Source organism: Hirsutella rhossiliensis (genome assembly GCF_020360975.1).
Source record: "Hirsutella rhossiliensis strain HR02 chromosome Unknown scaffold00001, whole genome shotgun sequence".
NCBI classification, from domain to species: domain Eukaryota; kingdom Fungi; phylum Ascomycota; class Sordariomycetes; order Hypocreales; family Ophiocordycipitaceae; genus Hirsutella; species Hirsutella rhossiliensis.
This window is the reverse complement of record NW_025408667.1, coordinates 883,772-910,117: the sequence shown is the minus strand read 5'-3', so window position 1 is coordinate 910,117 and position 26,346 is coordinate 883,772. Positions and strand designations below refer to the sequence as shown.

The window sequence follows — 26,346 nt, the reverse complement described above, 5'->3', positions numbered from 1 at the left end:
TGTGGAAGACGCGACGTGCTTTCAAGTTGTGATTTTGATCAAGCCCCCGCGAGACACCAGCTACCGGTTCAAGTACAGACAGCGTGAAAAGATAGCCCCACATCTCCCCAAGCAAGCTTACATCTTTTCGTGCGTGGCCATGAGTGATCCTGGTTGTCGCAAGTTAGCAAAACGTTGGGCTTCATAACTGAGTCAATCAAAGACTAACCGATAAAGGTCGTGACCAGGCGGCTGCGGACTTGGCAGATATCCTCGGGCACCAGCCAAATGGTAGCGCCCAGCTTCCGGGCAATGCTGATGCTGAGCTTGGCGTTCAGGTAGGCGTCCTCGTCGCTCTTGCCCGGCGTGACGAGATCGTAATCGACGTAGCTGCTCTTCATCCCGTTCAAAACATCGAGCAGGAAAACGCCAGAAGCAATGGCCGGGTCCTTGAAGGAGCGGATGCTCGAGTTCCGGCCCCCCTTTCGCGACATGTCGTTGGCCCACCTGACCATCTCGGAATCTGTAATCTCCCTCTTTCCAAGCTTTTGAGCCAGAGAAGACAGTGTCAGAGTGATGTCCTTGCGCATAAGCTGCCAGACCAAGCCGAGCGTCAGAGTCCTTTGTCCATCAGTGATGTCTGCCCCCTGGATTCCGACGAGTGAGAAGCCGTTCTGTTTGCCAAGCTCAATGGCGTAGTTTGTGTTTTCGACCGCCTTGAACTTGGACATTTCGCCGCCATGAGCCGGGGCTTTGTTCACATGTCTCCAGTTGACAGAGCCCTTGATGACCTTGTCGTACGCTTGTAGGAGGATGGTGCCATCTCTCAGGTCGTCGAAGAACGACACAACCGGGGGCTGAACGTCCAGGCTGTTGAGCCAGAGCGTAAACACTCTAGCCTCGCGCTCGCCCTCGGCGTCAAAGTCCTCCACTTCGAGCTTCTCCTCCTCTGTGATTGGGTCCAAGGCAGGATGGTTGTTGAACAGGTTGGCAACAAAGGCAAGGTTGAGCTTGGGGTTCCCTGCGACCAGGGACTTGGGCGTCAGGAACTTGCGGCAGTCGAGCTTCTCCGACTCTTGGAGAACCTCTTCTGCCCTCTGGAGGAGATCTCTTGTCTGCAGCGGCTTTCGTGTGCAGCCGTACTCGGGTCCTATTTGCGCCATGAGGACGGCGTAGTTCTCGCCGTCTTTGACATCGTTGGAAAAGTTGTTGACCCTTTGGGAAAGTTAGCCCTGAACCGTTTCGAAACTCGCGCCCAAGTGTTAGAAAACAAACCTCCGGGGCCAGTTGGCGGCCTTGAGATGGTAGTTGAACCAGCGAAGCAGAATCTGCTCCGGGGGCAGTCGCAGAAACTGCTCCAGGGTCTCGTCCTCATCCAGCAGCCGATATAGCTCTGGGTGAAGCTTGATGTCAATTTTACCCAGGAGGCCGCGTCGGATAACTTGCCAGATGAGGCCAAGGATGAGATGTTCGCGGACTTCGATAATGTCGCCGGCGCCAATGTTGACGACAGAGCAGCCGATGCCCTTGGCGGACTCGATGACGATGTTGTTGTTTTCTGTCATCTGGAAAGCATTGAGGTTCTTGGTCTTTTTGCCCGGCAGGTTGAGGACACGCTCATCAATGGTGTCTGGGACGCTGTCGTTGATGAGCTTGGCCAAGACCAAGCCGTCCTTGCACTCATCAAACATCTGAAAGGTATCCGTCGGGAAAGGGAGGCGGTTTCCAACGTCGGAGTCGCCGGCGAGCACGGCATTGATATGGCGCGTGAACTCTGTTCGCTCGTCCTCGTTGATGGTGTGGGTGATGTTGGCGCTGGAGCCCTGGACCTGAATCCTGCCGGTTACGCTGCCCTTTGAAACGTGGCCGGTCCGTTGGGCGACGACGCCGGCGGTGCTGGGAGAGACCGGTCCTGTCGAGAGACGCTTCTGGGCGGGCGAGGCATCGCGGACTCTGGCAATGAGCTGGTGACCGAGTTAGCGGGGGCGGACGAGTGTGCGCTGGGGATGCTGACGCCGACGTAGTCCTCGAGCTCGACACGACGCGACGAGTCGAGCTCGACTTCCTTGAGGGCCTGGCGGACGACATCGTAGGGCTGACTCTCGCTTTGCTGGGTAGCCTTGATTGCGGTGGCTTCGTCTAAATAGCCCTTGTCGTCGACGTCGAGCCGCTGAAAAGCGTCGGACAGAGTGAAGATTTCATTCTGCTGGAACTGGGGAAACTTCCTAGAGGGGCGCGTGTCAGCTTGGCGCAGAGGGTCATGGTGCTCGGGAAGGCCGCGTACCTCTGCAATTTGAGGACATTCATGGTGGGGTTGAGGGGTCAAAAACGATCGCCAGCTACAGACGAGGAGGGGTAGCAAATGGCCTGAAGAGGCGGAGGGCAGACGATGGCCTGAGGTTGAATGACGAGGCCTGGGAGAAATGGCGACAAGGAAAAGGAGAGGAGGGCATGCGCAGTAAGATGGATAGGTAGGTAGGTGGTGATGACGGAGAAGGGACTTGCGACCTGCCTGACCAGGCACGAGGAGAAGGAGCCGACTGACGACAAAGGAACCTGGGGGGACTTTGGGTACATGCTTGTCAGGTCCCCCCCCCACCGCGAGGGGGAGGCCAGGCGTTACAGCCACACTGCTGCTCACGGATAAGGTATCGGGTACTTGACTCGTTCGTTGGCAATTTGGCTAGCAGCATCAAGTTTACCTAGGTAGGTAGGTACCTTAGGCAGGTAGGTAAGTAGGTATGGATGCCTCTACGCCCATGAAGATTGTGAGCTTTAAAATGTCAGAGTCATGAGAGATCGCACCGGATGTATCTCAAAAGGGAGCAATGGAACCTCAGTGGCAAAGAAATTGCCGGTGTTGCATTTGCATCCGCACATGCGCGGCCAACGGCATCCGTCGGCCCTCGGAGCGCGAGGATCAAGGTACCGAGTACCGAGATACAGCCAAGCCACGAATGTCCACGACTTCCATGGACCCTTTGTACGTTCTGTACGTACCTACTTTAGGGGATGACGTAGCATGTCCAAGCTGGCGGGGCCCTGCATGACAGCCTTGCTTGGGCATTTTACCGGCCTCGAGCACTGTAGCGAGGTACTTGCGGGTACAGCTCGGCCATCCATCTCTGTGAGTCTGCGCCATGAAGGCACGGAAAAATTTAGCCGCCTGTCAGTCGCGCACACGGGCGAGTCACAATTACCTGGCTCTCGATCTTCGTCCTCGTTTGGGCCTTGCTTCCATCCCATCGCAACCTAATTTTAGTACACATGTGTGTTTGGACTGGCACGCAGCCTGACCCTGACCGACTCACAGACTTCTTACTAGCTAGCGCAATGTCTCGCTGCAAGGCTTGCGACGAGCCTTTGGTCCTAGGCGTCGATGACGATCAAGGTGACGACGCCTCGCCAGACACGGTGCCCGACGACCTGCAACTCGGCTGCGGGTGTCACTTTCACTGGTACGCTTCGCATCGTCGCGGCTGACCAGGCTGCTGATGTTGAAACCAGGGAATGCCTGATGGAAGAGGCCTCGGCTGTTGCTCTGTCGCTCAAATGCCCCAGCTGCGAGTCCTTCCTGGCCGTCAACCGGGCAGGGCCATCATCCACCAACCCGTTCCTGCAGTCGGCCTCTGGCACGCCCATTCTGGCGCGATACAACAACGAGGGCGGCGTCCAGGAGCAGCTCGACATTTTCCCTTCCATTACGGAGGAGGCGTATCTTCAGAACAACCCGGAAGCACGGCCTGCGCGGGCGCTCCACATCATGTGCTCCGAGGGTGACGTGAACGGCGTTGTCGAGCTCCTGCAACGTACGCAGGACCAAGTGAGCGACGTGGCCTCCCTGGTGCGCTACCAGGATCCGCTGGCCGAGATGAAGAGCGGGCTTCATCTTGCCGTGGAGAAGGGGCACGAGGAAGTTGTATGGCTCCTCCTCTGGCTGTCATCAACGATGGCAACCGAGTCATTCCCCATGCCGGCTCGCAACGCCGCCGAGTCCATGGGGCTCGGACGTCTGAGTGTCCAGTCTGACGGCGATATCCGCGGCCTGCAGGACGGCCGGGGTCGCACGGCCGAGCACATTGCCCAAGAGAGGCCCGGGTCGTGGTCCGCAATTCTCCAGGTCGGGGCATTATCACCTTGACATTGCGTGTAAGCGGTAAGACGGGGCTTTTCATGACACAAGCCAGGCTTGAAACCCGACAGCCTTGTAAGGCATACCCCCATGTGCTAGGCAGTCACTCAGGCTTCAAAAGAAAATGGCGTAGAAGCGGGAGAGGATGATGGTTCTACTCCTCGTGAAAGTGTCGAGGCGCCGTGGTGATCAAAGTCAAGGTACTTCGTACCAAGGCGTGGCTTGATCCATGTCCCGTTGGCGCCGAGTCGCCTAGCAAGGCTCCATGGTGGGAGGTAGCTCCAGCTGTCTCGATAGGCTGGCATCCTCTGGACCTCAGCGGAACCCCACCATGGGTACCTACAGTAAATGCCCTGCATCGCCATGCAAACGAGTGACGTGCTTCCATCCGCTCGACATTCAACTACTAGACAAGCAGGGCGTATGCGCAACTCCTTTCCCACATCGCACGCTTGCAACTGACCCCTTGCGCCAACATGCTCCCTCGTTCTCGACTTCTCCAAGGGCACAAAAGCACCCACGTTGTCGCCTAGTTCGAGTAACAAAGGCCATCGGCTCAGGCAGCCATTCTCCACGTCGGCGCATCGCCTCGGAAAGACATCGACACTCGCATCCATGTCCCTTGGCTCGCGCAAAATGCCCCCCGACTCAGCCGACAAGAAGCCTGAAAAGTCGTACCTGACATCGGCCGTCGAGTCCATCAATCCATGGGCCAGCAGCCGAACAACGACGCCAACTCCAGACAACAAACCCCACGAGCCTCCGGCACCTGCGGGAGCTTCCGGAGACCATAGCACAACCCCTCTGTACGGGCAGAGCTTGCGCACATACCCCAAGGACTGTCCGCCCTTGGACGTCCAATGGTTCCACGCCGTTGATGTATGCCTGACTCTTTGCCGCTGCTGTTCCCGATGCCTTGCTCATCCCGTTTACGACCCTCTAGGTGCCCAAGCGAAAACCCCGGCTCATCAAAACCGCCCTACCTCCCCAGAAGGACATCAAGCCCCCGCCGCGTCCCAAAAAGTTCACCGCCTTCTCACCCTCCGATTCGAAGAGATTAGAGGCTCGCTACCAGAAGCTCCTCGAGGCTGCAGAGGATAGCCACGCATCTCCATTCAAAGACTCTGGCTCTCGAACCGCGCAGCCAGGACCCTCGGATGCGGTCAAGTCGAATCGGAGCCCAAAGACAAGACAGACTGCATCTGCGGCCAATAGTGGCATACATGTGCCGGTAAACGAGGATTTCCTGTTCCATGTCGACATCGAGGAGCGAGAACTGGCTCCAGTCTACTGGCTGGGTCCTGTATACGAAGGTACGTGAGATTCCAGGCCGGGAGTCGCCGTGCGCTCGCTGATTCTCGACCCAGCCCGCCGTGGGACCTGGTTCTTCCAGGAGGGCTCGACCCTAAGACCATGTGAAGAGAATCTTGCGGCTCAGCTGGAGGAGGTAAGGCTTCGCCCCAGAGCGGGCAAGTCCTCAACCTTTGCTCACGTACTACATAGGGCTATCTGAAAACGAAACCGTGGCTTCTTCCAGGTTGGTGTGCCCGATATGCCCCGCTGAAGCATTGCCGCTGAGACAAACTTCAGTTCTACCGCGAACCCAGACCGACCCGAAAGACTCTGGTCCTGTGGCTGCCGAGGAAGACTCCTCAAAACCGAGCTCTGAGACGACGTCTGACGCGTCGGCGCCCTCGCAACTTGCCCCCCAACCACAGCCCTATCGGCTGTTTGGTGCCTACATGAGCAACGTGGCCACCTACCAAGACGCCAACACCGCTTGGCTCTCAACCGATGGTGTCTTGTCCTGGGTTACGACGTCGGTTTACGAGAGATTCGCCGGCGGCGGTTACATGAGCGGCGTCAAGTTGATCCGAGGGTATACAGAACCCAACAAGACCAAGGAAAAAGAGGACAAGCTCCAGGATCCATCGGCTCAAGACCTGTCTGGCCTGGACGAGCGCGAGGAGAGGACCCGGAAACGAAAGTCCGCACCTCCCGCAAGCAGGGATCCTAGCGACGACCCACGGCAGCGCCGCCGGTCGGCATCAAACAATGTGGGAAACCGGCAAACGAAACTGGAGCGGGAGCTCTCGTCCCTCATCGAAAATGAAGGCAAAAGCTCGGCTGAGACGGAGGAGCAAATCAGGAAACGCGACGAGCTAGAAATCCAGGACGACTACAACGCGCAGGCGGGCGAGACCCAGGGTCGCGAGATTGAGCATCTGGTGCTGGTTACGCACGGCATCGGACAGCGTCTCGGTCTCCGGTATGGGGAAGCTCTTCTATCCCTTGGTTTTTTCTCGGACTGGACACGGCTGACCTATTGCCAGGATGGAGAGCGTCAACTTTGTTCACGACGTCAATGTGCTGCGCAAGACGCTCAAGTCGGTTTACACAGGCTCCGCAGACTTGAAAGCTCTGAACTCGGAGTTTGATGCTGGACCTGGGAACTGCCGAGTGCAGGTACTGCCAGTCTGCTGGAGGCATCTGATTGAATTTCCAAAGCAGCGCCAAAGGAAGGGTGAACGTGACCTCGGAGATATCGACGGGGAAGAAGATAGATGTAAGCCATCCTTGACTGCGCCGAATTGCCATTGCTCACTCGTCCGCAGACCCGTCTCTTGAAGACATCACCATAGAAGGGGTTGCCTTTGCCAGGTCGCTGATTTCGGATCTAGCTCTGGATGTGTTGCTATACCAAAGCTCATATCGCGAGGAAATCTCGAGGGTTGTTGTTGCTGAAACGAACCGCATACTGAGACTCTTCCGAGAGCAGAACCCCGAGTTTAAAGGCAAGGTGCATCTCATGGGCCACTCGCTGGGCTCTGCTATATACTTTGATGTGTTGTGCCGCCAGAGGGCACAGTCACAGGAACAGAGACACCCGCTACGCATTTGGCCTCAGCAGGGACGCCCGAAGACCAAGACGAAGGAAAATGAGCTGCAGTTTGATTTCGAGGTGCACGATTACTTTTGTCTTGGATCTCCGGTTGGATTATTTCAGATGCTCAAAGGACGGTACGGACATTTCTCGGCTTGCTCGCGTACGTCGCCCAGCCGCTGACAGAATGATGGCCGCAGGACCATTGCCGCTCGGCATTCATCTGACGGCCTACCGACTGGGAGCCCGCTGCATCCTAGAGAAGCGGGAGACCCTTTTCTCGCCGCGCCAGCAGCCTCGACTGGCGACGACGTCTCCTCCACCGACGGGCTTTCGCCCTTGGTTTCGTCGCCCAAAGTCAAACAGCTCTTCAACATTTTCCATCCCTCTGACCCCGTCAGCTATCGCCTGGAGCCCCTGATCTCGCCGGCAATGGCGGCGTTGAAGCCACAGCTGCTGCCCTACACAAAGAAGGGCATCTTTGGCAACGTGGCGCCGCAGGGCCTGACGGGAATCGGAGCAAGAGTCGGCCAGAGCGTGAGCGGCCTGTGGTCGAGCCTCAGCGCAGGCATCGCGAGCAACCTGCTGAACCGCAGCCTCGGACTGACCAACGAGGAAGTGACGCGCATGGAGGCCGACGATGCGGCCCGACGGCGGCAGCCAGGCGCAGAGGAACCCAGGGCCGGAGGTCTCGAGGCCGAGGGGCGGACGGACGAGCGCAAGCGGCAGCTCGCCGACTTGGCGACGGCGGGGCGGCAGCAGAGCGCGACGCTCATCGACGACGAGATCGAGACGCTCTTTTCGACGTTTCAGCGCAGCAGGACGGCGGTGTCGGGCGGCGGCGACGCCGCCAGGGCCAACGCCGAGAGCCGCAGGGCGCGCAAGCTGCGTGCCGAAGAAGTCAAGGTGCGCGCGCTCAACCGCAACGGGAGGGTGGACTACAGCATCCAGGAGTAAGTGAAGAGAGACGAGGACAGTGTATGTGTGCTTGGTGTGACTCGGTGTCGACTGACGGAGCTTTTGCGCACAGGAGCGCCCTCGACTTTAACCCCATCAACACGATTGCGTCGCACATGGGCTACTGGGCCGACGAGGACGTCAACCACTTTGTCCTCTCGCAGCTGCTGTCGAGCCGATCGCGAGCGCCTGACAAGGGGCCGGGAGGGAGTTAGTTGATGGCGCCGGACTGGCAGGCGGACCATGGATCGGGACATGTGGTGACGAGGTAGAGTGCTTTTTGCCGGCGTACGGGGACTTTCTTCATTAGACATGTAATTTTCGAATATCGCGGCCGTGTCCCAGGCTAGAGTAATGCAGACTCCCCAAGCCCATATTTTGGTCTTTTCCCCCTAAACCATGGGCTCGCAAACACGCACTGGAACAAAGAAGAGCATGCCGCGCGAGGAAAGAATGAACCATGTCGTCCTCATCTGACGAGCCCCCCATCGCCTTGCCATGGATATCGTTCAACTGCCTCCCCTACACCCTCCGCCTCGCCTTCCTCTTGCGCGCCACCTCGTCCACCCACGCGTCCTCAAAAAGCGTCTTCTTGCAGGCCAAGTCGGCGAGGCGGACGCCGAGGCGGCGGACGATCTGGAAGGCGCCGGTGCCGACGCGCATCGTCTGGCCCATGATGATGCACTCGCTAACGCCCTCGATCTGGTCCGTCTTCATGCCGGCGGCGGCGTCGAAGAGGTGGTCGGGCGTCTTCTCAAACGAGGCCAGCTGGAGGACGCTGTCGCGCATCTTGGACAGGCCGAAGCGCGTGATGCCCAGCACCTCGCCCTTGTACGTCATGACGTCGGCCAGCAGCTGCATGTGCCGCGGGTCGATGTTCATGTCGCCCATGACCTCGCCGATCTCGTCGGCGATGGTGGTGCGCGCCGCCTCGATGCCCAGGATGTCGCGGCACTCCATGACGTTGTTGGACCGCGTCTGGGTCCCGATGACGCCCTCGGTCGTCATGCACTCGCGCAGCCCGTACCCTTCCACCAGCACCTTATGCGTGCTCTGCTCCGACGTCTGGATGATGGCTCGCGTCGCGTCCTGGTACCCCGAGATGGGCACCAGGGGCAGCCCGCGCCGCAGAAAGTTGGCCCGCAGCAGCATGTCTCCGCCCTCGTCGGCCGCCGCCTTGCTCCTGCTCATCCGCTTGCCCGCCATCTCGCTCGAGTCGCGCACCCGGATGAGGATTCTATCTTCTTCGAGCTGCAGGTCCTCGTGCGACAGCTTCAGCTTGCGCTGCTTGCATATCGCCTCGGCGATGTCCCGGACCCCGATGCCCAGGTGCATGTCCGCGAGGGCGCCCTTGTCGATCTGAAGGACCACGGTTCCGCCGTCGACCCGCCACTCGTCCTCGATGAAGTGCAGCACGTCCGACACGTACGTCTTCTCGATCCGCCCCTTGACCACCCTGGCCGCCTCGATCTGCTCGTCGTTCAGTAGCGGGCAGGTGATGACGGGCGTGCTGATCTTCTTGGAGGCGTTGATGATTTCCTTAATTCGCGGGACACCCTGCGTGATGCTCATGCCGGCCACACCGGCAAAATGGAACGTTTTGAGCGTCATCTGCGTGCCCGGCTCGCCGATGGACTGGGCTCCGACAGCCCCGACGGCGTGGCCCGGCTCCACGTGCGCCTTCTTGTGTTTCTCGAGGCACATCTTGATGAACAGCCGGAGGGTGGTGGCCGTCACCTTGGCGGTCCGATCCGCATGGGCTTGCGCCGTTGGCCGGAGCGCCTTGCCGCCCTCGAAGCCGGCCAGCTTCCGCACACGCTCAAGCTTCGACGCCAGGCCCTCGACGTGGCTCTCAATGGTCGTGAGGAATCGCCGCGCGCTTTCGTGCTCGTCGATGGCGTAGTCGCTCCCGTCGTCATATTCCAGAGCCTCGCCATGGAGCAGACCCCGGCGCGGGAATCGCTTGCGCTCAACCGCAAGCATGGATTCGCAAAACGATCGAATCTCATCCGGCGTCATGGCAGGCTCTTCATTGTCCCACGTGAGAGTCTCGGCGTGAGTCCACGTCCGCTGGAAATGCACTGGCTCCGCGGAGCCCTCCATGTCCACGGGATCGAGCTTGTCTGCACCGAACTGGAACTGCACGATACCGCCGCCGGAAGTTCTGACCGTGTCGTCGTACTGTGTCGACAAGTCCTCCAGAGACTTCATCAATCTTCGTGACATGTACCCGGTCTCGGCCGTCTTGACGGCCGTATCGACCAGACCTTCTCGGCCCGAGATGGCGTGGAACAGGAACTCGGTCGGCAAAAGACCAGTATAGAAGCTATTTTTGACGAAACCCTTAGAAGGGGGCTGGCGGGCGTTCTTGTGGAAGTGCGGCAGACTTCGGTCCTGGAACCCATCAGGCACACGTTGCCCGCCGATAATCTGCTGTCCGACGACGGCAACCATCTGAGCAACGTTGATGTCTGAGCCCTTTGACCCAGACTTGGCCATGATCAGGGGGGCATTTTCGCGGCTGAGGGTGTCGATACAGTATGTTCCAGCCTGTTGTCGAACCTTGCTCAGGATACCGGATATCAAGTTCTCGAGCGTCTCCTCCATGTTGCAGCCTGGGGCCTTGTCGAGCTTTCCCTGCTTAAAGGTCTCAATGAGATCATCGCACTGTTTGTACGCGACCGAGACGAGGTTCTCCTTTTCGGCCTTGAGGGAATCCGTGGGGAAAACGTCACCAACGCCAATGGAGAAGCCCCTGTTTGCAAGCTGTCTAGCGCACAGCTTGGCCAGCCGGTTCATGGCGATGACGGCCTCGTCCGGGCCAAAGTCACGCATGATGATATAGAAGATAGAGTCCTTCTTGCCAGATCCAACTGTTGACTTGTCCATGCGGCCGCACATGACCTCCGAGTTCCGGACGACAAGCCAGCCATCATTAGGGTCCATATCGGGACACTGGCCCGGGCGTGCCTTGTACGCACGGCACTTGGCGTCGAGGTTAATCTTAACGGGCGACTGCTTGTTCGGGCGCATCATCACGCTAAAGACTTGTTTCCCGGTCCATAGGCACTGCGGGGCGATGATGGCCGGCGGCGGCATGTCCAGGGGCGTCTTGCCGTCCATCATATGCATGCAAATGAAGGTGAAGGTTTTGCGGTCAAAGAAGCGGTCCTTGCCGCTGAGTAGGAAGGCGGCGGTAATGAAGTCCTGCGTCGCGGCAATGATTGGCTCGCCGTTCTTGGGAGTCGCGAGGTTGTACTTGACGCCCATGAGGTTGATGGCCTCTGCTCTGGCCTCCTCGGTCTGCGGGACGTGGAGGTTCATCTCGTCGCCGTCAAAGTCGGCATTGTATGGGTTGCACACACATTCGTTTAACCTAAACGTCCTCCACGGCCGGACCTTGACGAGATGGCTCATGATGCTAAGCTTGTGGAGGGAAGGCTGACGGTTAAAGAGAACAACGTCGCCGTCTTCGAGATGCCGCTCAACAATGTCACCCACAGCCAGTGCGCGCGCAACAAAGTTCCGGTCGCCGAACTTGAGGTTATACCTGTGATGGCCGCCGTCCTCCCTTTTTAGCACGGCCTGTGCACCGGGCCAGACGTCGCAGCCGTTCCTGACGCACTGGCGAAGCTTTTCGAGGTTTTGACGGTTGACCCGTTCAGGGTACGTCATGTTTTTGGCCACGAGCTGGGGGACGGCGACTTGGTCGATTCCTAGGTTGGGGTCGGGGGAAATGACGGTGCGGCCGGAGAAGTCGACTCGCTTGCCTGAGAGATTGCCTCGGAAGCGACCTTGCTTGCCCTTAAGCCGCTGGCAGAAGCCTCTAGATGGCTTACCGAACCCGGGCTGTTGGAGGCCCGGGACGTCGCTATTGACATACATGGCAATCTGGGTTTGGAGATATTCCCACTGCTCCATGATGGTCTGGACGGGAGAGCCCTTTTGCAAAGCCGAGCGGATCATTCCACTGACCCAGACGATGTCGGCGAGCTTGGTGGTAATGTCGTCCTCGGTACTGGCGTTATCCTGCGCGACCGATGGCCTGATGCAGATGGGAGGAGCGGGCACGAACTGCCAGATGAACATTTCCGGGCGGCCCTCTGCTGGATCGAGGCCCAGTAGCTCGCAGTCGGTAGGGGTGATCATCTTGAAGAGGTTGAGAACCCGCAAGGGATTGAGATCTTCGAGGGCCTTTCGGAGATGCTTCTCGAGCTCGGGGTTTTCGCGCTTGGCGTGGTTGAAAGAGTCATCGAATTTGATTTTGCTCTCCGGAGGCACCTTTTTCATGGCAGTAGACTTGTTGTAGGTAACAAACTTGTCGTGGGCAAGCTTGAGAACGCCAACCTTGCGAATCTGGCCGTTGATGGAGCCGCAATAGGGGCAGGTCTTTGTTTTGCGGCATTGCTCGTTGATGCGCTTACATATCTGTGTTCGGCGGAGGTTGTCGAGAAAGGGGCGCCTCAGCTCCTTTAAGAAGGATCGTCGATCGGGCTCCTCAAGCAGGACTCGGCCACAGTCCTAGACGTTCGTCAGCAAGGAATGAGGGCCATAAAATGAGGGCCGGTGCAGCGTGCCTTGCAGATTTCCTGCAGAATGGACATGACGAATCGGAGATAGCCGATGTGAAAGGCCGGCAGGGGAAGCCTGACATGGCCAAAGTGGCCGGTGCAGTCTTGAAGAGCATCCAGGCAGGTGGCGCATTTGCCAGACTTGCTCGAGGTACCCTGCCGAGCGGTCAGTCGGCTGGCTGGGAGAGGCAGGCAGCATTGGCTGTTCTCACCAGTCGGGGATCGAGCGGGCCATGGCGATAAGGAGCGCGGTTGTTTTCAATGTCGTAGAGCAGCCGGTCAGAGACCTCGAGGACGGCCTGGTTGGCGATGTCTTGATTGGACCTGGCAAGCGAGGAAGCCCAAAGTCAGCGGCTTGAGGAGGGGAAGCGGGCAGGGCGATGGACTGACTGGATTCCAAACTTGATGCCTCTAAAGCGCTTGGGCAGCTTATCGACAAGCTGCTGCTTGACCGGGTCTTCGGCCGAGTTGGCCATGGCTATCTGCTGCCGTCGGGCCGCACGAGACAAGAGACAGGGCCGCTACTGTGACGTCGGGGTCGAGATCATAAGAGGCGGAAACGCGCTGGTCGTCGCGATGCTTGAGCGGCAGAGTCGGCCAACATGACAGAATGCGGGAAGCTCTCGATCGAGGGGGGCGAGAGGCGACAAAAGCTTGCGCGCAATGGCAGTGATGGCGATGGCGGATGGAGATTCGATACTGGAGAGGAGTCGCTGGCTGGGTCGTTGGGGTACGAAGATGGTGGGAGAGGAGCCTCTGTCCTGTTGCTCATGAAATTTGCATGGCAAGCGATGAGCCAGAATCTGCGGCATTGTTTGGTGGGGTACGACAAACCCCACCACAGCCATGGGTACGGGTAGGCACTTGAGCAGATACTCGGGTACTTGGGTACTGCACCGGTTGACAGGTATTATGGGACTGCTCATTGGCTGATGAAGCATTAGATAAGTCCAAAGCATCACGTGGCCTCGTATACAACGCACTTGGTTAGAAACCAGCCTCATTCACGTGTCACGGCGCTCTGACCGCGTCCCGGCCTGCCGCTATCTCCACCTTTTGCCGATGCTCTCCGGGCATGTCTCAGGTGTCGGTCCGCGGCCAAATACCAGCATCAAGAGCTGGGATACAGCAAATCGTCGGAACAGGACCGGAATGGAATCATCGCGCTAATCAATCATTACATAATTAATCATCGTCGTCTAGAGCAACATCTATCTAGATCCATGCCCCACGCCGAGGCGCTTTGGCCGTGTTCACGACACAACATCACCCATCAGGGCGGCAGGGTACCTTTGGCCAGCCGTGACAAACGACGCCAAAATCTTGTCAATCTCGGCAAGGTCCTGCGCCGTCAGGTCCACAACGGTGGCGTTCTCGCGGATCCGCTCCGGCTTGGTCGACCCCGGGATCGGGATAATGACCGGCATGCCGGGCCGCTTGGACAGCGACAGCAACCAGTTGATGGCCACTTGGCCCGGCGTGCAGCCCTTACTCTTGGCCAGTGCCTCGACGTGCGCCACGAGCTCGAGGTTCTTGGCAAAGTTTTCCCCCTGGAAGCGCGGCATCATCCTCTTGTAGTCGCCCTCGGGGATGTCGTCCATGGATTTGAGTTGGCCGCTGAGAAGGCCTTTGCCCAGGGGTGCTGAGAAGTTTGGTTAGACTCATCTTGCAGAGAGCAGAGGAACTCGCAGCTTCTTACAGTATGCCAAGACGGGAATATCCAGTTCCCCGCAGGCTTCCAAGATGCCGTTGGTTAGGGGCTCTGTAGTAAATAGCGACAGCTCCAGCTCCACGGCCGTGAGCTTGAAGCTCTTGGCCACGCTGCGGATCGTGTACGCGTCGATCTCGCTGCACGCCAGCCCCCCAATCTTGCCCGATGCTACGTACCCGTCCACAGTGGCCAGCGTCTCCTTTTCGTAGTCGCACTTGGCGTCCTTCCGCGCCACCTCAAACTGGTCGATGCGCTTGACCGGACCCAGCGTGCCCATCACGTTTTCGATGCTGGCTGTGACGGACTCCCTTGTGCCCGCGGGGCGACGCCCGGGGCCCAGTGCGCCCTTGATGTTGACGACGGCCCGATCCGCGTCCTCGGGATACTTTTCAAAGTAACTGCGCAGGAGGGTGAGCGAGTTGCGCTCAGGGGTGCCGTAGAACTCTCCGCCGTTCAAGTAATTGCACCCAGCGTCGAGGGCGGCCTTGATGGCAGCGAAGCAAACCTCGTCGGAAAGATCTTCGTTGATGGTCAGGCCTGTGCGGCGTGTGTTAGATCAAATATGGCGGTTCAACAGGCAAGGAAGGGGTGGCGACGACTGAGGGTCCATACCCATGAGGCCGTAGCCGATGGGTCCGACTTTCTTGCCTACGATTGTGGTCATGATGGAGAAATTGAGTGTTCTTTGGTTCGGTGTTTGTGCGATGGGGTGCGGATTGGGTCTGTTCTTTGGCGAGACCGTACAGTAGAGGCCGAGGGAATGGGAAAGGAAAAAAATAGCACTCTATATATCTCTCTACCTTTTCCGCAAGCGTGCCATGGAATAGTACAAATCACCAGCTAGCCAGAGCGGAGAAAAGACGCAACCCGATGTCCTGTCGAGAGCCTAAACTTCAGCTAGCGCGCAACAGCACACGGTTTCACGGAGCCGCCGTTGACCGAACGTCCGGAATTTATGTGACCAGTGAGCCGCGCCGGAGGGTTTGGCGCTGGGGACGAATAGCTGCTGCCGGAACGCACCTCTGGGGGTCTTAAATCCGGGGTAGTAAGTCCGCCAGGGCTCTCGGCCCCGGTGCGGCCGAGGGTGGCCGTGTCAAACGGCGCATCCCGGGCTTACACTAGTTAAGTCCGGCCCGACCCCGAGGATACCGAGCAAACGACGACGCGGCACAAGAAATTTCGTGTGGGTCATCGTGAGAGCACGGTGATTGTAGAGTTCAGGGATCCAGCCGGGCCCGATCTAAATATCTCCGTGGTTCCCGACGATCTCGGAAGGAGCAGGCCGGGGCGGTTTTCTCTGCCTCTATCGTGCCGGCGCAGTACCCATGCGTCTCAGCGTGACCGGATCCAATAGGGCCCTAAGCCGACAGCCGATGCAAGGACACGCATATCAGCGTAGGCAGATCTGGCTGCGGGAGTGTCCTGCGCAATCTCTGGAGCTGAGTAAGACGCCTAAAGGAATCAACTTGTTCTTAGATCGGCCGGCACGTGGTATCGATTGCCATGGTTGCAATGACGTAGTTCTACCAAAGGCGGCCGATTCGATGAGTCGTACATGTAAATAGGACACCCGGCAGTCTCGAGACGTTATAGTTTCGAGGCTCTGTAAACGCATGTCGCACGTCAACATCGTAGGGCAAGATCCTGCTGCCCGACAGGACACTCGAAGCTAAACGCTGGGCCGGCAGTAGCCACGAAGATGCTGCCAATCATCATGGCCAATAGCTGGGTCATCGATATATGCGTATCGGCGTATTTTTTCGCGTGTTCTGCTCGTGACCAACACCAGCTATGGCATCAGATACGACAACTGTTGATGCTTCGCAGCCGAGTGACGAAACCGTGGCCCCGCCCACGGATCATGCTGGGCTTGTCGAATACTTTGCAGGCAAAGTGATTGCTAGACGACTCGACGCTTGAAGGCGTGTCAGATCCCATGTGGCTTGTCGTCCGTTCAACCTCGAAACTCGGGTTGGAATCTCCCTTGTTCCTACGCGCTGTTGCCGAAAAACTTTGTGATCTTCTGAGAACGGGGGTCCTTGGACTTGACGGGGCTTCTGTGCTCGTTCTTTGTCGAGCTAATTTTCTTCTTGTCAACTGCGAACTTCTTCAGCGGAGGACTGTCTCCACCAGTCGGTGCAGCTTTTCGTTTCTCTTTTGAAACATCTCCGTGGTCCCCATCCCTATAGCCCTCTTCCTTGATAGCCGTAAAGGGTCCCTGAGTTTCAGTCTCCTTCACCTTGGCCTCCTTCTTCTGCTGCGCGTTGGAGAAGAAGTTTGCAATGTTGCACTTGTTCTCCTTGCTGTCGAGCGGGATGATGAACGAGGGTGAGTTATTGCCGACCTTGCCGACGTCCTTGCTCACGGGGTAGACGTCGAGGGCGCCGTCAAAGGGGCGGAGTAGGGACTGCAGCCCACGGGTCCACTCGTGCTGCGTCGGGTCTAGCCACGCCTTGATCTTATCGGAGCCCGGATCTAGAATAACGGGCATACGGTCGTGGAGGAACTTAAGCTGTTTATTCGAGTCGGTGGTGATGATGGTGTAAGTATACGTCTTTTCCTCGGAGCCTGGCGAGGTGGTGAGCAAGCTAGAATCAATGTCGACGGCGGAGGATCAACAGACGGCTTACCCTCGTACTGGACGCAGTCCCATAGGCCCGCGAAACACATAAGACGCCCGTCCTTTCTCTTGACGTAGTGCGGAAGCTTATCCCTAGGCCCGGTCTTAAGCCACTCATAGAAGCCCTGGGCGACGACGATGCAGCGCTTGCGAGCCTTCATAGTGGCCCACATGCCGCCCGGGGTGCTAAGCGAGTCGTCCCTACAGTTGATGGTCCTCATAACGGACGAGTAGTCAGGGTTGCGCTTGGTCCAGAAGGGTATCAGCCCCCACTTCATAGCCTGCAGCCTATAGGTGACGACGTCTGCCGGCAGCGGAGGCTTCTCGTTGTCGTCGTTGTCGTCGTGGCCGGCGTGGGGTCTCGGCCCGGCGCCCCAGTCGGGCGTGGCGGCGCGGTAGACGATGCCATGATATCCGGGAGCAAAGTTGTACGAGTTGCGGGGTGCGCCGGCGCCGTCGTCGTCGGGCGCGTCAGCCACGGGCATGTCGTCGTCCTCGAGCATCTGCCGCACCTGGGAGGCACCCTATGAATGGCGAGTGAGCATGTGCAGTCGAGATGGGGGCCGGTGGGAGCCGCCGGGGTTGGCGTACCAGTGCCAGCGCGTATCTGCCGCACATGTTGGCTATGTCGTCAAGTCCGTCGCTCAGTCAGCCAGGGAGGCGCCGTATGACGAGTTGCGGCTGGATACTGGATACGCGCAGGAAGAGCTTCGTCATCAGCCGACGGTTGCGCGAGGTCACGTGCCGCCACTTAAGCTCGATCGATGGTCACAGCATGGTCGAGTCGCGCCACAGCTGCTGCATCCAACTGCCGTGTAATAAGTTAGTATCTCGCGTCCAGTGAACAGGCCACGGTCCCGAGCACTGCTCGGCTGGCCAGCAAGCTCCTGCCAGAGAACCGGCCAACAGCCCTGAAGCCGTCCAAGATTACCTAATTTCTCCGACACCTGCTTCACCTCTCAATTCAAATCCTTTCTCCTTTCTCCCTCTCGTCCCTCTTCCTAAAAGACAATCTCCCCGGCTGTTTCGTTCGCTCTTAACCAAGCGAACTTTGTCTCCCACGACTCCGAAACCGGACCTCGCCTCACCAAGAGCAACAACCACGACGACAGAAGAGAAGAACACCTCAACCGCCGTCGTCGTCTTTCGCCCCACGACCCAAGGACCACCACGCAGCCATGTCTCCTCAAATCGTCCTCATCCGGCACGCCGAAGCCCTCCACAACGTTACTAATACGTCCTCCCCCCATCTCCCCGTCACTGTCAGCCCCTTCATCCATACACCAGCAGGCCTATATCCATGATGTAGTTCATATATCATACTCCGTATATATATAGAGACATCCATCATTCTTCCGTAGTCCACACCCATTCATTATCCGGCCACGCAACGAGCTAACTCTTTCCCCTTCCCCCTCCCGCACAGAACTACTCCATCCCCGACCCTCCTCTTACCGACCTCGGCATCGAGCAGTGCGCCGCCCTGCGCGCCAACCTCAAGGAGCGCTTCGAATCCGCCCCCGGCTCCGTCGCCGTCATCGTCAGCCCTATGCTGCGCACCTTGCAGACAGCCACTCTCGCCCTCGACTGGCTTATCCGGCGGGGCGTCGTCTTTGAGGCCAGTGCCGATTGGCAAGGTATGTATGCACGTCACCTTGTTCCACCAACCACCTACCACCCACCACCACCACCGCCCACCGTCACCATCCCCAATGACGTACCTTTTTCCGTCCCCTCGGGCCCGGCTTGTTGCCGCGTCCCCACTTTCGGGTATCCCGGCGCCGCTGCGGATTCCCTCCCGCTCCCGGCCTCCCGCTCCGGCACCCCGTACCTCCTCCGATACCCATCTCGACCTCGTCCCTGCTAAGCTCGCCCCCGACAGAAAACTCAACAAAGCCGTGCGACACAGGCTCCCCCGCCGCCTCCGTCTCGCCCTCCTTCCCCCACGTCGACTTCAGCCGCCTCGACCCCGTCTGGCCCGACAAGACGTCCCCTGACTCCCGCCGCTACGCCCACTCGCGCGCCGCCATCCTCGCCCGCGGCGCCGACGCCCTCGACGCTCTCCACCACCGGCCCGAGGACCTCATCTTCGTCGTCTCCCACTCAGGCTTTCTACGCTCCGGCGTCGTGGGCTGGTGGTTCTTCAACGCCGACTATCGCATCTTTCGCTTCGGCGAGGCGACGTCGGCCGCCGACGAGGCCAGCAAGGGCGCCGGCGATCCTCAGCAGGCGATGACGACGAGACAGGTGTTGTGTCAGGATGAGACTACGCTCGCAGGCGGCCTAGGCTTGTCGCACGCGTTTCCGGTCGAGCTAGGTTCCGAGCTGCCGGGGGAGGACGAGGTTCCTGAGGAGGACTTGGTCATCTAGTAATCGGCTTTGATGCTTCCGAACTGCCTCGACATCGCATTCATTCCCACGATTCGCAATTTCATATTACACAAGAGTGTCTTTCTACATATAAACGGGGCGACTTGCACAAAGCCCCCGCCCAGCAACGTCCCAGAGTCAGACAAGGGTATCGTGCCGCCCAAGGGGCCAAATCATCTAGACAGAAAACTCTGAAACGCCGACTGGTCAATGACGACGTTGCCCACGGCCTTGAGTCGCTTTCTTCCCGCCTTTTGCTTCTCCAGCAACTTCTGCCGTCGCGTGATGTCGCTCGCGTGCAACTTGGCTAGCACATCCTTGCGGAACGGCTTGATGGTCTCGCGCGCCACAATCTTGTTGCCGACGACGGCTTGGATGACGACCTCTGCACCCCCCAACACCAACAGATTAGCCGACTGTAAATACATGCAACAGGTGCATGCGTTACTAGAGACGGGGGGGTAGTAGGGGAGCAACGCACCAAACATCTGTCGATCGACGTGTTCTTTAAACTTGGTGACCCATAGGCGACCGATGCGCTCCGCCTGCGAAGCGTGGACGACTCGGCAGATGGCGTCCACCGGCTGCTTGTTGACGAGCAGCTGAATCTTGACGAGCTTGCTCTCGCGCCATCCGGCATCCTCGTAGTCCATCGTCGCATAGCCCTTGCTGCGGAGGCGTCAGCATCGCGCCTCTCCACTCACATCTGCGTAATCGAGGCGTCCAACTTACGTAGCACCCTTGAGCTTGCCAAACAAGTCTTCCACTAGCTGCGCGGCCGGGATGTCGTATACCAGGATGACCTGCTGCGCGTCGAAGAACTCAAGACTCTTCTGCTCTCCGCGGTTGGCTTCGCACAGCTCGATGACTCGTCCGAGATACTCGTTCGGCACGGTAACGGTGGCCCTGACAAAGCTACTGAGCAGTCAGATGCGTGGCTCTTGTCCAAGGCTGTGGGGAGACCCTTGGGGGAAAGGGCTTACGGCTCGAACAGCCCGGCACTGCGAATCCGGTGATTCGAAGCGTCTGGAAACAGGGCCGGGTTCTGCACGACCTCGTCGGACCCATCGGCCCAGACAATCTTGGTAGGCACCGTCGGCTCCGTGATGATGACACTCCGGCCGTGTTCCTGCTTCAGACGGTCCTGGAACACGGAGCAGTGGAGGCTGCCAAGAAAGCCGAGTCGCCATCCGGCACCCAACGCCTCTGAAAAGTCTTTTTGCAGCGTGACGCTGCGGTCGTTGAGGACGAGCTGGGTGATGCTGTCGGCAAGCCGACCATAGTCGCTCTGGTCGGTGGGGAACGCGGCGGCAAACACCATGGGCTTGGGCTCTTCGAAGCCCGGACACGGCTCAACGATGTCCTCGCTCCCTACTGTGGTGAACGTGTCGCCCAGCTTGGCGTCCTGAATCTTCTTCATGCCCGGGTTGAAGTAGACGTATCCCACCTGGCCCGCGCGCAGGACGCTCTGGGGCGTCGCGTTTGGGTACTGGATGCCGACTTGGCCGATCGTGTACTTCATGCCCGTGCCCAGCGAGACGACACTATCCCCCGCTCGAACGACGCCGTCAAAGACGCGCACCAGCAGCACGACGCCCCGGAAGTTGTCGTACCAAGAGTCGACGAGCAGGAACTTGAGCGGCTTCTTCTCGTCTCCGATCGGGTGCGGAATCCTCTCGACGACGGCTGGCAAGAGGTCGCCGACGCCTCTGCCCGTTTTTGCGCTGACGAGGAGCGCGTCCTTGGCCGACAGTTCCAGGCTGCTCTCCATCTGATCCAGCACCCTGGGTACGTCTGCCGATTCCATGTCGATCTTGTTGATGACGGGCACGAGGGCCAGGTCCTGGGCAAAGGCGAGGTGGAAGTTGGACACGGTCTGGGCCTGGATGCCCTGGCTGGCGTCGATGAGCAGCAGGGCGCCGCCGCAGCTGGCGTAGGAGCGCGTGACCTCGGCGCGGAAGTCGACGTGGCCCGGCGTGTCGACGAGATGCAGCAGGTAATCCTTGTCGCGGTGCCTGTGAATCATGGTGCACGTCTGCGCCTTGACAGTGATGCCGCGCTCGCGCTCCACATCGAGCTTATCCTATACAGTTTTCCCTTGAGGTCAGTCGCTCAACTGTCATGATCTATGTTCTCTTCTTGCGTCTTTTGTCCCTTTGTCCACGAGGCACTGGCTGACGTACAAGAATCTGCTTGTTCGCATCGCTCTTTGAAATCGTCCCCGTCAGCTCCAGTAGCCTGTCGCTCAAGGTGCTTTTGCCATGGTCGATATGCGCGACGATGCAAAAGTTCCTATACCGCTCGATTGGTATGGCCGCGATGCGCGCTTCGAGCTCCTTGGCCGTCAGCTTGGCCGCCTGCGACGCAAAGGCCCGGCGGGAGAAGCGCGGATCCTCCAGGCGAGCGAGCCCTGGGGCCAGGCATCGTCGACTCCAGGCTCTTCCAGCCTTCCAAGCCCAGCTCATCTAGGCAGAAACAGCTGCAGGCGCATTGGCAAGGATCGAAGATGTCGAGTTCGTATGAGACGGACACGGAAGACTCTGACGGGGTCGGATCGGGGAGCTCTCCCAAAGGCTGCTTACTTAATCATCCACCGCGAATGTCTACGCCGCGTTTAAGCTTCTCCCTCGACGTCTACAGTATCAATGCGATACATGTCCAATCGTCAGAAGATTGTCTAATCTTGTATTTCTTTGACAAATCCCCCGTCCTTCCCAAGAAGACAGCCTCGTAGCTCGCGAGACACGTGTCCCGTTCGTGGTATTCCCTGCAATGCCTGATCAAGGTCGTCTCATCATCCGTCGACTCTACCCATGCTGATATCTCGTTCCAAACATTTCTTCGTAGACTCTCAAAAAAGCCGAATTCGTCACGTTCGACAGGACAGTTCAACGCCAAAACTAATCGTCACACAACTCCCGGCAGCCTCTGTTCCCGAAAACTCCTCCCATCCAAGGCCCTGTTCAGGCCAACACCCACTCGCTCCCTCTCTTGATGAACTTGTCAAGTAGCAACCCGAGATCCGTCAGCACAAACCTGCAAATGTAGAACCCAAAGAACTCGGCCGCGTGCCGCGTACAGAGCTCCAGGCCCACCTGTGTCTTATCCGCGTGTCGGAGACCGGGATCCTCTACCTGGCGGGCGATTTGGTCTGCCATGTGAACATCGTCAGTAGCCAGCCCTTAATTTCCCGCGCAAGGAGCGTGTACTTACCAACCGCTTGAGCCGCGTCAAACAAGCGTGCGAGCGAGCTCATATAGTGCGTATTGGGTCCGAGGAACTGAGCCTGTCCGACATCGCGTTTCGCAGGACGGTTGGTTGGCTGTGTCGTCATAGGGAGCGTGGGCATCGTGGCAATTTCCTTGGGGCCGTCCGCACCCCCAGGCCTGTTGCTGTATGTGCCAGCCAGCCCGATAGCCGAGTTCTTGGACCGAAGTCGCCGCCAGGAGAACGACGACGATTTGCTGGAAATGCTGGTTGCTCGGGGTACGGCAGACGCCCCGTCTCCGTCCACCACGTTGGATGCCTCTTTGAAGAGTATGCCCGAGCTATGCACCCCAACCTCGTTCCCAAGCTTGCGGCTCAACGTGGCCTGGATTTGTTCCAGTGCGCCCTCGAGTGCCTGCATTTCGTCGAGCACTGCGTCGGCGTCGCAGGTGTCGACCTTGGCAAATTTGAGCAACGCAGCCGTGAGAAAGTCGCAGCTTGCAATCTTGTCCTCAACATTTTTCAGCTTCACGCCCTTGACTTTCCACACGTCCCGAGGCACGAACAGCTTCGTGCTCAGGTACCCCCCCCGGGGGTGGACAAGAGTCTGGTAGAGGCACCGCATCAACCAGAACGGCCGCAGCATGAAGTCGTTGGGGCAGGGTTCGAGCGGAACGGGCCCGTCAAGCGACGTGGCGCTGGCCGTGTTCGGGCTGCCGGGCAGGTGGAAGTTGTCCTCGAAAAGCTGGAGACCTCCTGTGCCAGACCCGTCCGTGTTCTCTCGGAATGCCGCCGAGAGCGGGGTCGGGAGCGTCGGCATGACGGCGGTCCTGGCGCTGCCAAGCTGATTGCTGCTCGAGGGCGTACCGGGCGACATGTCCATGCCGTCGTCGGCGTTGGAGAGCGACACGTTGCGGCTCTTCATGCTCCTCAGACTGGAGGATGAAAAGTTCTTGCGCAGCTTCTTGGTCGATGGTGAACCGGAGCGCCGTGTCGCCGTTTCGTCCTCTTCAATCGGACCCTTACTGTTCGGAGGTGATTCAAGAAACATGGACTCGCTTGTCGGAATCTGGGCGGTCCGCGGTGATTCTCTTCGCTTCGCCAACCGAGCAGCATCGCCGGCTTGGGGTTCTGGATTCTGATCAGTAGGGGGCGCAGATTTCGGCATGGGTCCCGCCAAGTCGTCGAAAGTCGTGGGCGGCGGCGGTCGACGTTCGCTCGTATCGATTTTCAGCTGCTTTGGATTTTGGCCCGACAGTCGGCGGTTTCGCACGCTTTGTGCAGATGTCGATCGCTGCGCCGGCAGCTCTGGCAAGGACTGCGTCGGCGGCGGCGCGGATGGCTCCAAATTCTTGGACACGGGCTTCCGCTGAGCTGGTCTGCCGTTCATGCCAGAGAACCCTTTTGTCTCAGGGGCAGAGCTCGGCATCAAAGGGGGCTGCGATGAGCCGCCGGGTACGCCCCTGGACGCTGGTCGGGACACCGATGGTCTGCGTTCCTGGTCGACGATGAAGTGGTCTATACCGTAGCCGCGCGCCATCTCCTCCAGCATCCGCTCCTCCTCCTCGGATGAGTCGTCATCGTAGAATCCCTCGGTTGCATTCTGGCGCGCAATCCGTTGCCGCCGCTGCTGCTGCTGGCGTCGGTGCATCTCGCTGTCATACACCTCTTGTTTCGTTTGTCGTACCCGCTCGCGCGCCATTTCCACTCTCCGTAGAACCCTCTTGACAACCTCCTCGTTTGCCTCGTCTGGGCCGTGGCCGTTTGCCCCCGTAGGTTCGTACCCGTCGTCGTAGGCAGCATCGATGGCCGCGTCCAGCGCCGTGTCGAACTCGGCTTCCGTGTTTGTACTGGTGTTACGTAGATGTCTCTTTCGGAAGCCTATAGATGATATACGTGAGTGAACCGAGGAGCGGGTGGAGCCGCCGGATTCGTCGATTGGGTCAAGCCATGAGTTCTGGCTGCCGTCTCGGAGATGGCCTGCTGACTCTTTCGGCTCATCCCAGGAGTCTGTCGTGAGAGACCGCTGCCGTGTTTGCACATTGCCAGAGTCTTGGGGTGGCAGTTTGGTCGGTGATAAAGGTCGAATGGTTGTCAAAAGCGGTGGCATGTGCGCGCCGTTGCTCTGGCTCTCGTCCCCGAGACGCGAGCGAGGCGGCGGCGGTCGAGAGAAGCTGGATCGTAGAGGCTTTTGCGGAGCACCGGAGGGCCGAGAACCCTCCTCCATGCCATTTCGGGGATGTCGCTCTTCCTGATGCCTTGTTTGTGGAGATGTGTCTCGCGATGATCGAGGACGGCGAGACCCTGGGTTAGCATGACCCGCCGTGTTTGCCGTCCCGTTTGTCGGCCCATCTCCTGCGAGGCCTTCTTCGTCAAGACTAAAACTCCGCTGATACTCGGCGCTTCCCGGACGGGCCGGCAGGGCCTTATTGCTATCAACGTCCCAAGGACCCATCTTGTCCAACTCTTCTATGCGACTCGAGTAGGTGCGCCGCTGCGAGAAGAGTAAAGGTCAGCAAGGGGGCATATTGCACGACGACGGGTGCAGACGGACAATGGCTTCTAGTTTCTGCTTATCCTCATCGCCGGTGGTCCTTTGGAGGACCTGCTGCAGCAACTCGCAGGCCTCGGAGTAGGCTAGCCTGGCGCCTTCGAGGTTCTGGGCATTGTCGAGCTGTACGGCGGTGTTCGCCTTTTCCAATGCGCGAGAAAGCATTGCCTTTTGTGAGGGAGCTTTAGATTTGGTGAGGTCGGCGCTCCCCTTGCCGCTTCGACTCCGCGAGTGACCGCGGGAGCGAAGGGCATCCCGCCCTTGGTCAAACGACATGTCGGGCCTCCGGGCAGAAGGTTCCGGGCGTCCCGGGTTCCGCGACGGGCCAAACAGGTGCTGAACGCTCACGCCGCCTCTTTCGGGCCGAGATGAGAGGCGGGGGCCTCGTCCAGCGGCGGCGGCCGGTCAAGGACAACGGAGCCTCAAGTTTCAGGGTCGGCGCTGCTCTGGCGGAGGAACGTGAGAGTGAGTCGAGCGGGAGGAGCGGTATGCAGAGACGCCGTCGGTTGGAAGATGGGATGTGGGAGTGCTTCGGCTGTGGCTACGGCTGGTGTGACGTCGCGAGGTGGCGGCAGCAGCGACGACGTGCGCGGCAGGCGAGGACCAGGCGCTAAGGCGGAGGAAGTGGCCGCAAGGGCGGGTCTCGGATCGTGGGGAGAGAATATCGACGACAGATGGCGAGGAGCAGTTGTCTGGCAGAAGCGGCTGGGTCATACTATGCTTGATCCCGGGGCCCTCTGGCTCGGTCTCTCGGCTGAGCACCGCGTCGCTGCACTCGAATGCCGGGCTCGATGCGGATAGACTTGCTGGCTGGCATTCAGCGGGGGTCGTGTTCATGTGCCAGCGCGTCCATGACCAACAACGAGACGAGGTGTGACGGGATCGATGACCCGTATCGAGGCGACGGGCGCTAGAAAAGCCAAGATTTAGCAGCTGGTGAAAGCCTATGCCGTTTCCGACAGCATGATGCCACCGAGTCGCTGGCCTGGCCGCATGCAGATTGCCGTATGTGTGTAAGTAGGTGCAGACAGACAATGTCAAGGTCGTGCTAGGCGCGTACAAGTGGCGGAAAGGCTCGTCGTGTACTTGTTGGTGGGTTGGTGTGTTGGTGGAGGAGAGGGAGAGAGGGAGCGAGAGACTACCGTACCTTGGGTAGGCAAAGACGACGGCGCCTCCGACGGCCTGCTGCTGCGCGGGGGGGGAAGCCCTGACCTGACCATTGATTCTGCTGGGATCCCCCTGTCGGCAGCGGGGGGGCCCTAGCCCTGGAGGGGGCTTCGGCTTCTGCAAGTACAGAAGGGGCCCCCCTTTTCCGTCCCCTGACCTTTGACACTCGTTGTCAGCCAGCGTCTTGTTTAGGGTGA

General features: G+C 59.1%; 9 protein-coding genes across 9 annotated transcripts; 3 read left to right on the top strand and 6 right to left on the bottom strand.

Annotated features, from left to right (window-relative positions):
• Positions 1 to 117: 117 nt before the first annotated feature.
• On the bottom strand, positions 118 to 2,286 carry HRG_00094 (calponin-like domain-containing protein; the record flags this gene model as incomplete). Its single annotated transcript, XM_044858565.1, has 5 exons — positions 118 to 149; positions 209 to 1,194; positions 1,255 to 1,943; positions 1,994 to 2,204; positions 2,264 to 2,286. 5 exons carry the CDS (start codon positions 2,284 to 2,286, stop codon positions 118 to 120), a joined length of 1,941 nt encoding a protein of 646 aa, XP_044724965.1.
• Positions 2,287 to 3,312: 1,026 nt separating this feature from the next.
• Positions 3,313 to 4,120, top strand: HRG_00093 (zinc finger domain-containing protein; the record flags this gene model as incomplete). The annotated part of the gene is made up of 2 exons (XM_044858564.1): positions 3,313 to 3,437; positions 3,487 to 4,120. The coding sequence occupies 2 exons, from the start codon at positions 3,313 to 3,315 to the stop codon at positions 4,118 to 4,120; spliced, it is 759 nt and encodes a 252-aa protein (XP_044724964.1).
• A 627-nt stretch (positions 4,121 to 4,747) lies between these two features.
• On the top strand, positions 4,748 to 8,167 carry HRG_00092 (DDHD domain-containing protein; the record flags this gene model as incomplete). The annotated part of the gene is made up of 11 exons (XM_044858563.1): positions 4,748 to 4,990; positions 5,055 to 5,278; positions 5,327 to 5,424; positions 5,479 to 5,558; positions 5,615 to 5,648; positions 5,702 to 6,380; positions 6,445 to 6,677; positions 6,727 to 6,974; positions 7,023 to 7,132; positions 7,196 to 7,948; positions 8,026 to 8,167. The coding sequence occupies 11 exons, from the start codon at positions 4,748 to 4,750 to the stop codon at positions 8,165 to 8,167; spliced, it is 2,844 nt and encodes a 947-aa protein (XP_044724963.1).
• A 307-nt stretch (positions 8,168 to 8,474) lies between these two features.
• On the bottom strand, positions 8,475 to 12,999 carry HRG_00091 (RNA polymerase rpb1; the record flags this gene model as incomplete). Its single annotated transcript, XM_044858562.1, has 4 exons — positions 8,475 to 12,473; positions 12,530 to 12,679; positions 12,736 to 12,847; positions 12,914 to 12,999. The coding sequence occupies 4 exons, from the start codon at positions 12,997 to 12,999 to the stop codon at positions 8,475 to 8,477; spliced, it is 4,347 nt and encodes a 1,448-aa protein (XP_044724962.1).
• Positions 13,000 to 13,776: 777 nt separating this feature from the next.
• Positions 13,777 to 14,898, bottom strand: HRG_00090 (aldo/keto reductase family domain-containing protein; the record flags this gene model as incomplete). Its single annotated transcript, XM_044858561.1, has 3 exons — positions 13,777 to 14,165; positions 14,223 to 14,771; positions 14,847 to 14,898. The coding sequence occupies 3 exons, from the start codon at positions 14,896 to 14,898 to the stop codon at positions 13,777 to 13,779; spliced, it is 990 nt and encodes a 329-aa protein (XP_044724961.1).
• Positions 14,899 to 16,224: 1,326 nt separating this feature from the next.
• HRG_00089 (SOS response associated peptidase (SRAP) domain-containing protein) lies at positions 16,225 to 17,472 on the bottom strand (the record flags this gene model as incomplete). The annotated part of the gene is made up of 4 exons (XM_044858560.1): positions 16,225 to 16,431; positions 16,474 to 16,802; positions 16,865 to 17,378; positions 17,446 to 17,472. 4 exons carry the CDS (start codon positions 17,470 to 17,472, stop codon positions 16,225 to 16,227), a joined length of 1,077 nt encoding a protein of 358 aa, XP_044724960.1.
• Positions 17,473 to 18,032: 560 nt separating this feature from the next.
• Positions 18,033 to 19,224, top strand: HRG_00088 (histidine phosphatase superfamily (branch 1) domain-containing protein; the record flags this gene model as incomplete). The annotated part of the gene is made up of 3 exons (XM_044858559.1): positions 18,033 to 18,080; positions 18,281 to 18,491; positions 18,737 to 19,224. The coding sequence occupies 3 exons, from the start codon at positions 18,033 to 18,035 to the stop codon at positions 19,222 to 19,224; spliced, it is 747 nt and encodes a 248-aa protein (XP_044724959.1).
• A 173-nt stretch (positions 19,225 to 19,397) lies between these two features.
• Positions 19,398 to 21,689, bottom strand: HRG_00087 (elongation factor tu GTP binding domain-containing protein; the record flags this gene model as incomplete). The annotated part of the gene is made up of 5 exons (XM_044858558.1): positions 19,398 to 19,609; positions 19,706 to 19,893; positions 19,957 to 20,139; positions 20,208 to 21,307; positions 21,408 to 21,689. The coding sequence occupies 5 exons, from the start codon at positions 21,687 to 21,689 to the stop codon at positions 19,398 to 19,400; spliced, it is 1,965 nt and encodes a 654-aa protein (XP_044724958.1).
• Positions 21,690 to 22,187: 498 nt separating this feature from the next.
• Positions 22,188 to 25,258, bottom strand: HRG_00086 (microtubule interacting and transport domain-containing protein; the record flags this gene model as incomplete). The annotated part of the gene is made up of 4 exons (XM_044858557.1): positions 22,188 to 22,375; positions 22,438 to 24,483; positions 24,550 to 24,925; positions 24,986 to 25,258. 4 exons carry the CDS (start codon positions 25,256 to 25,258, stop codon positions 22,188 to 22,190), a joined length of 2,883 nt encoding a protein of 960 aa, XP_044724957.1.
• Positions 25,259 to 26,346: the final 1,088 nt, after the last annotated feature.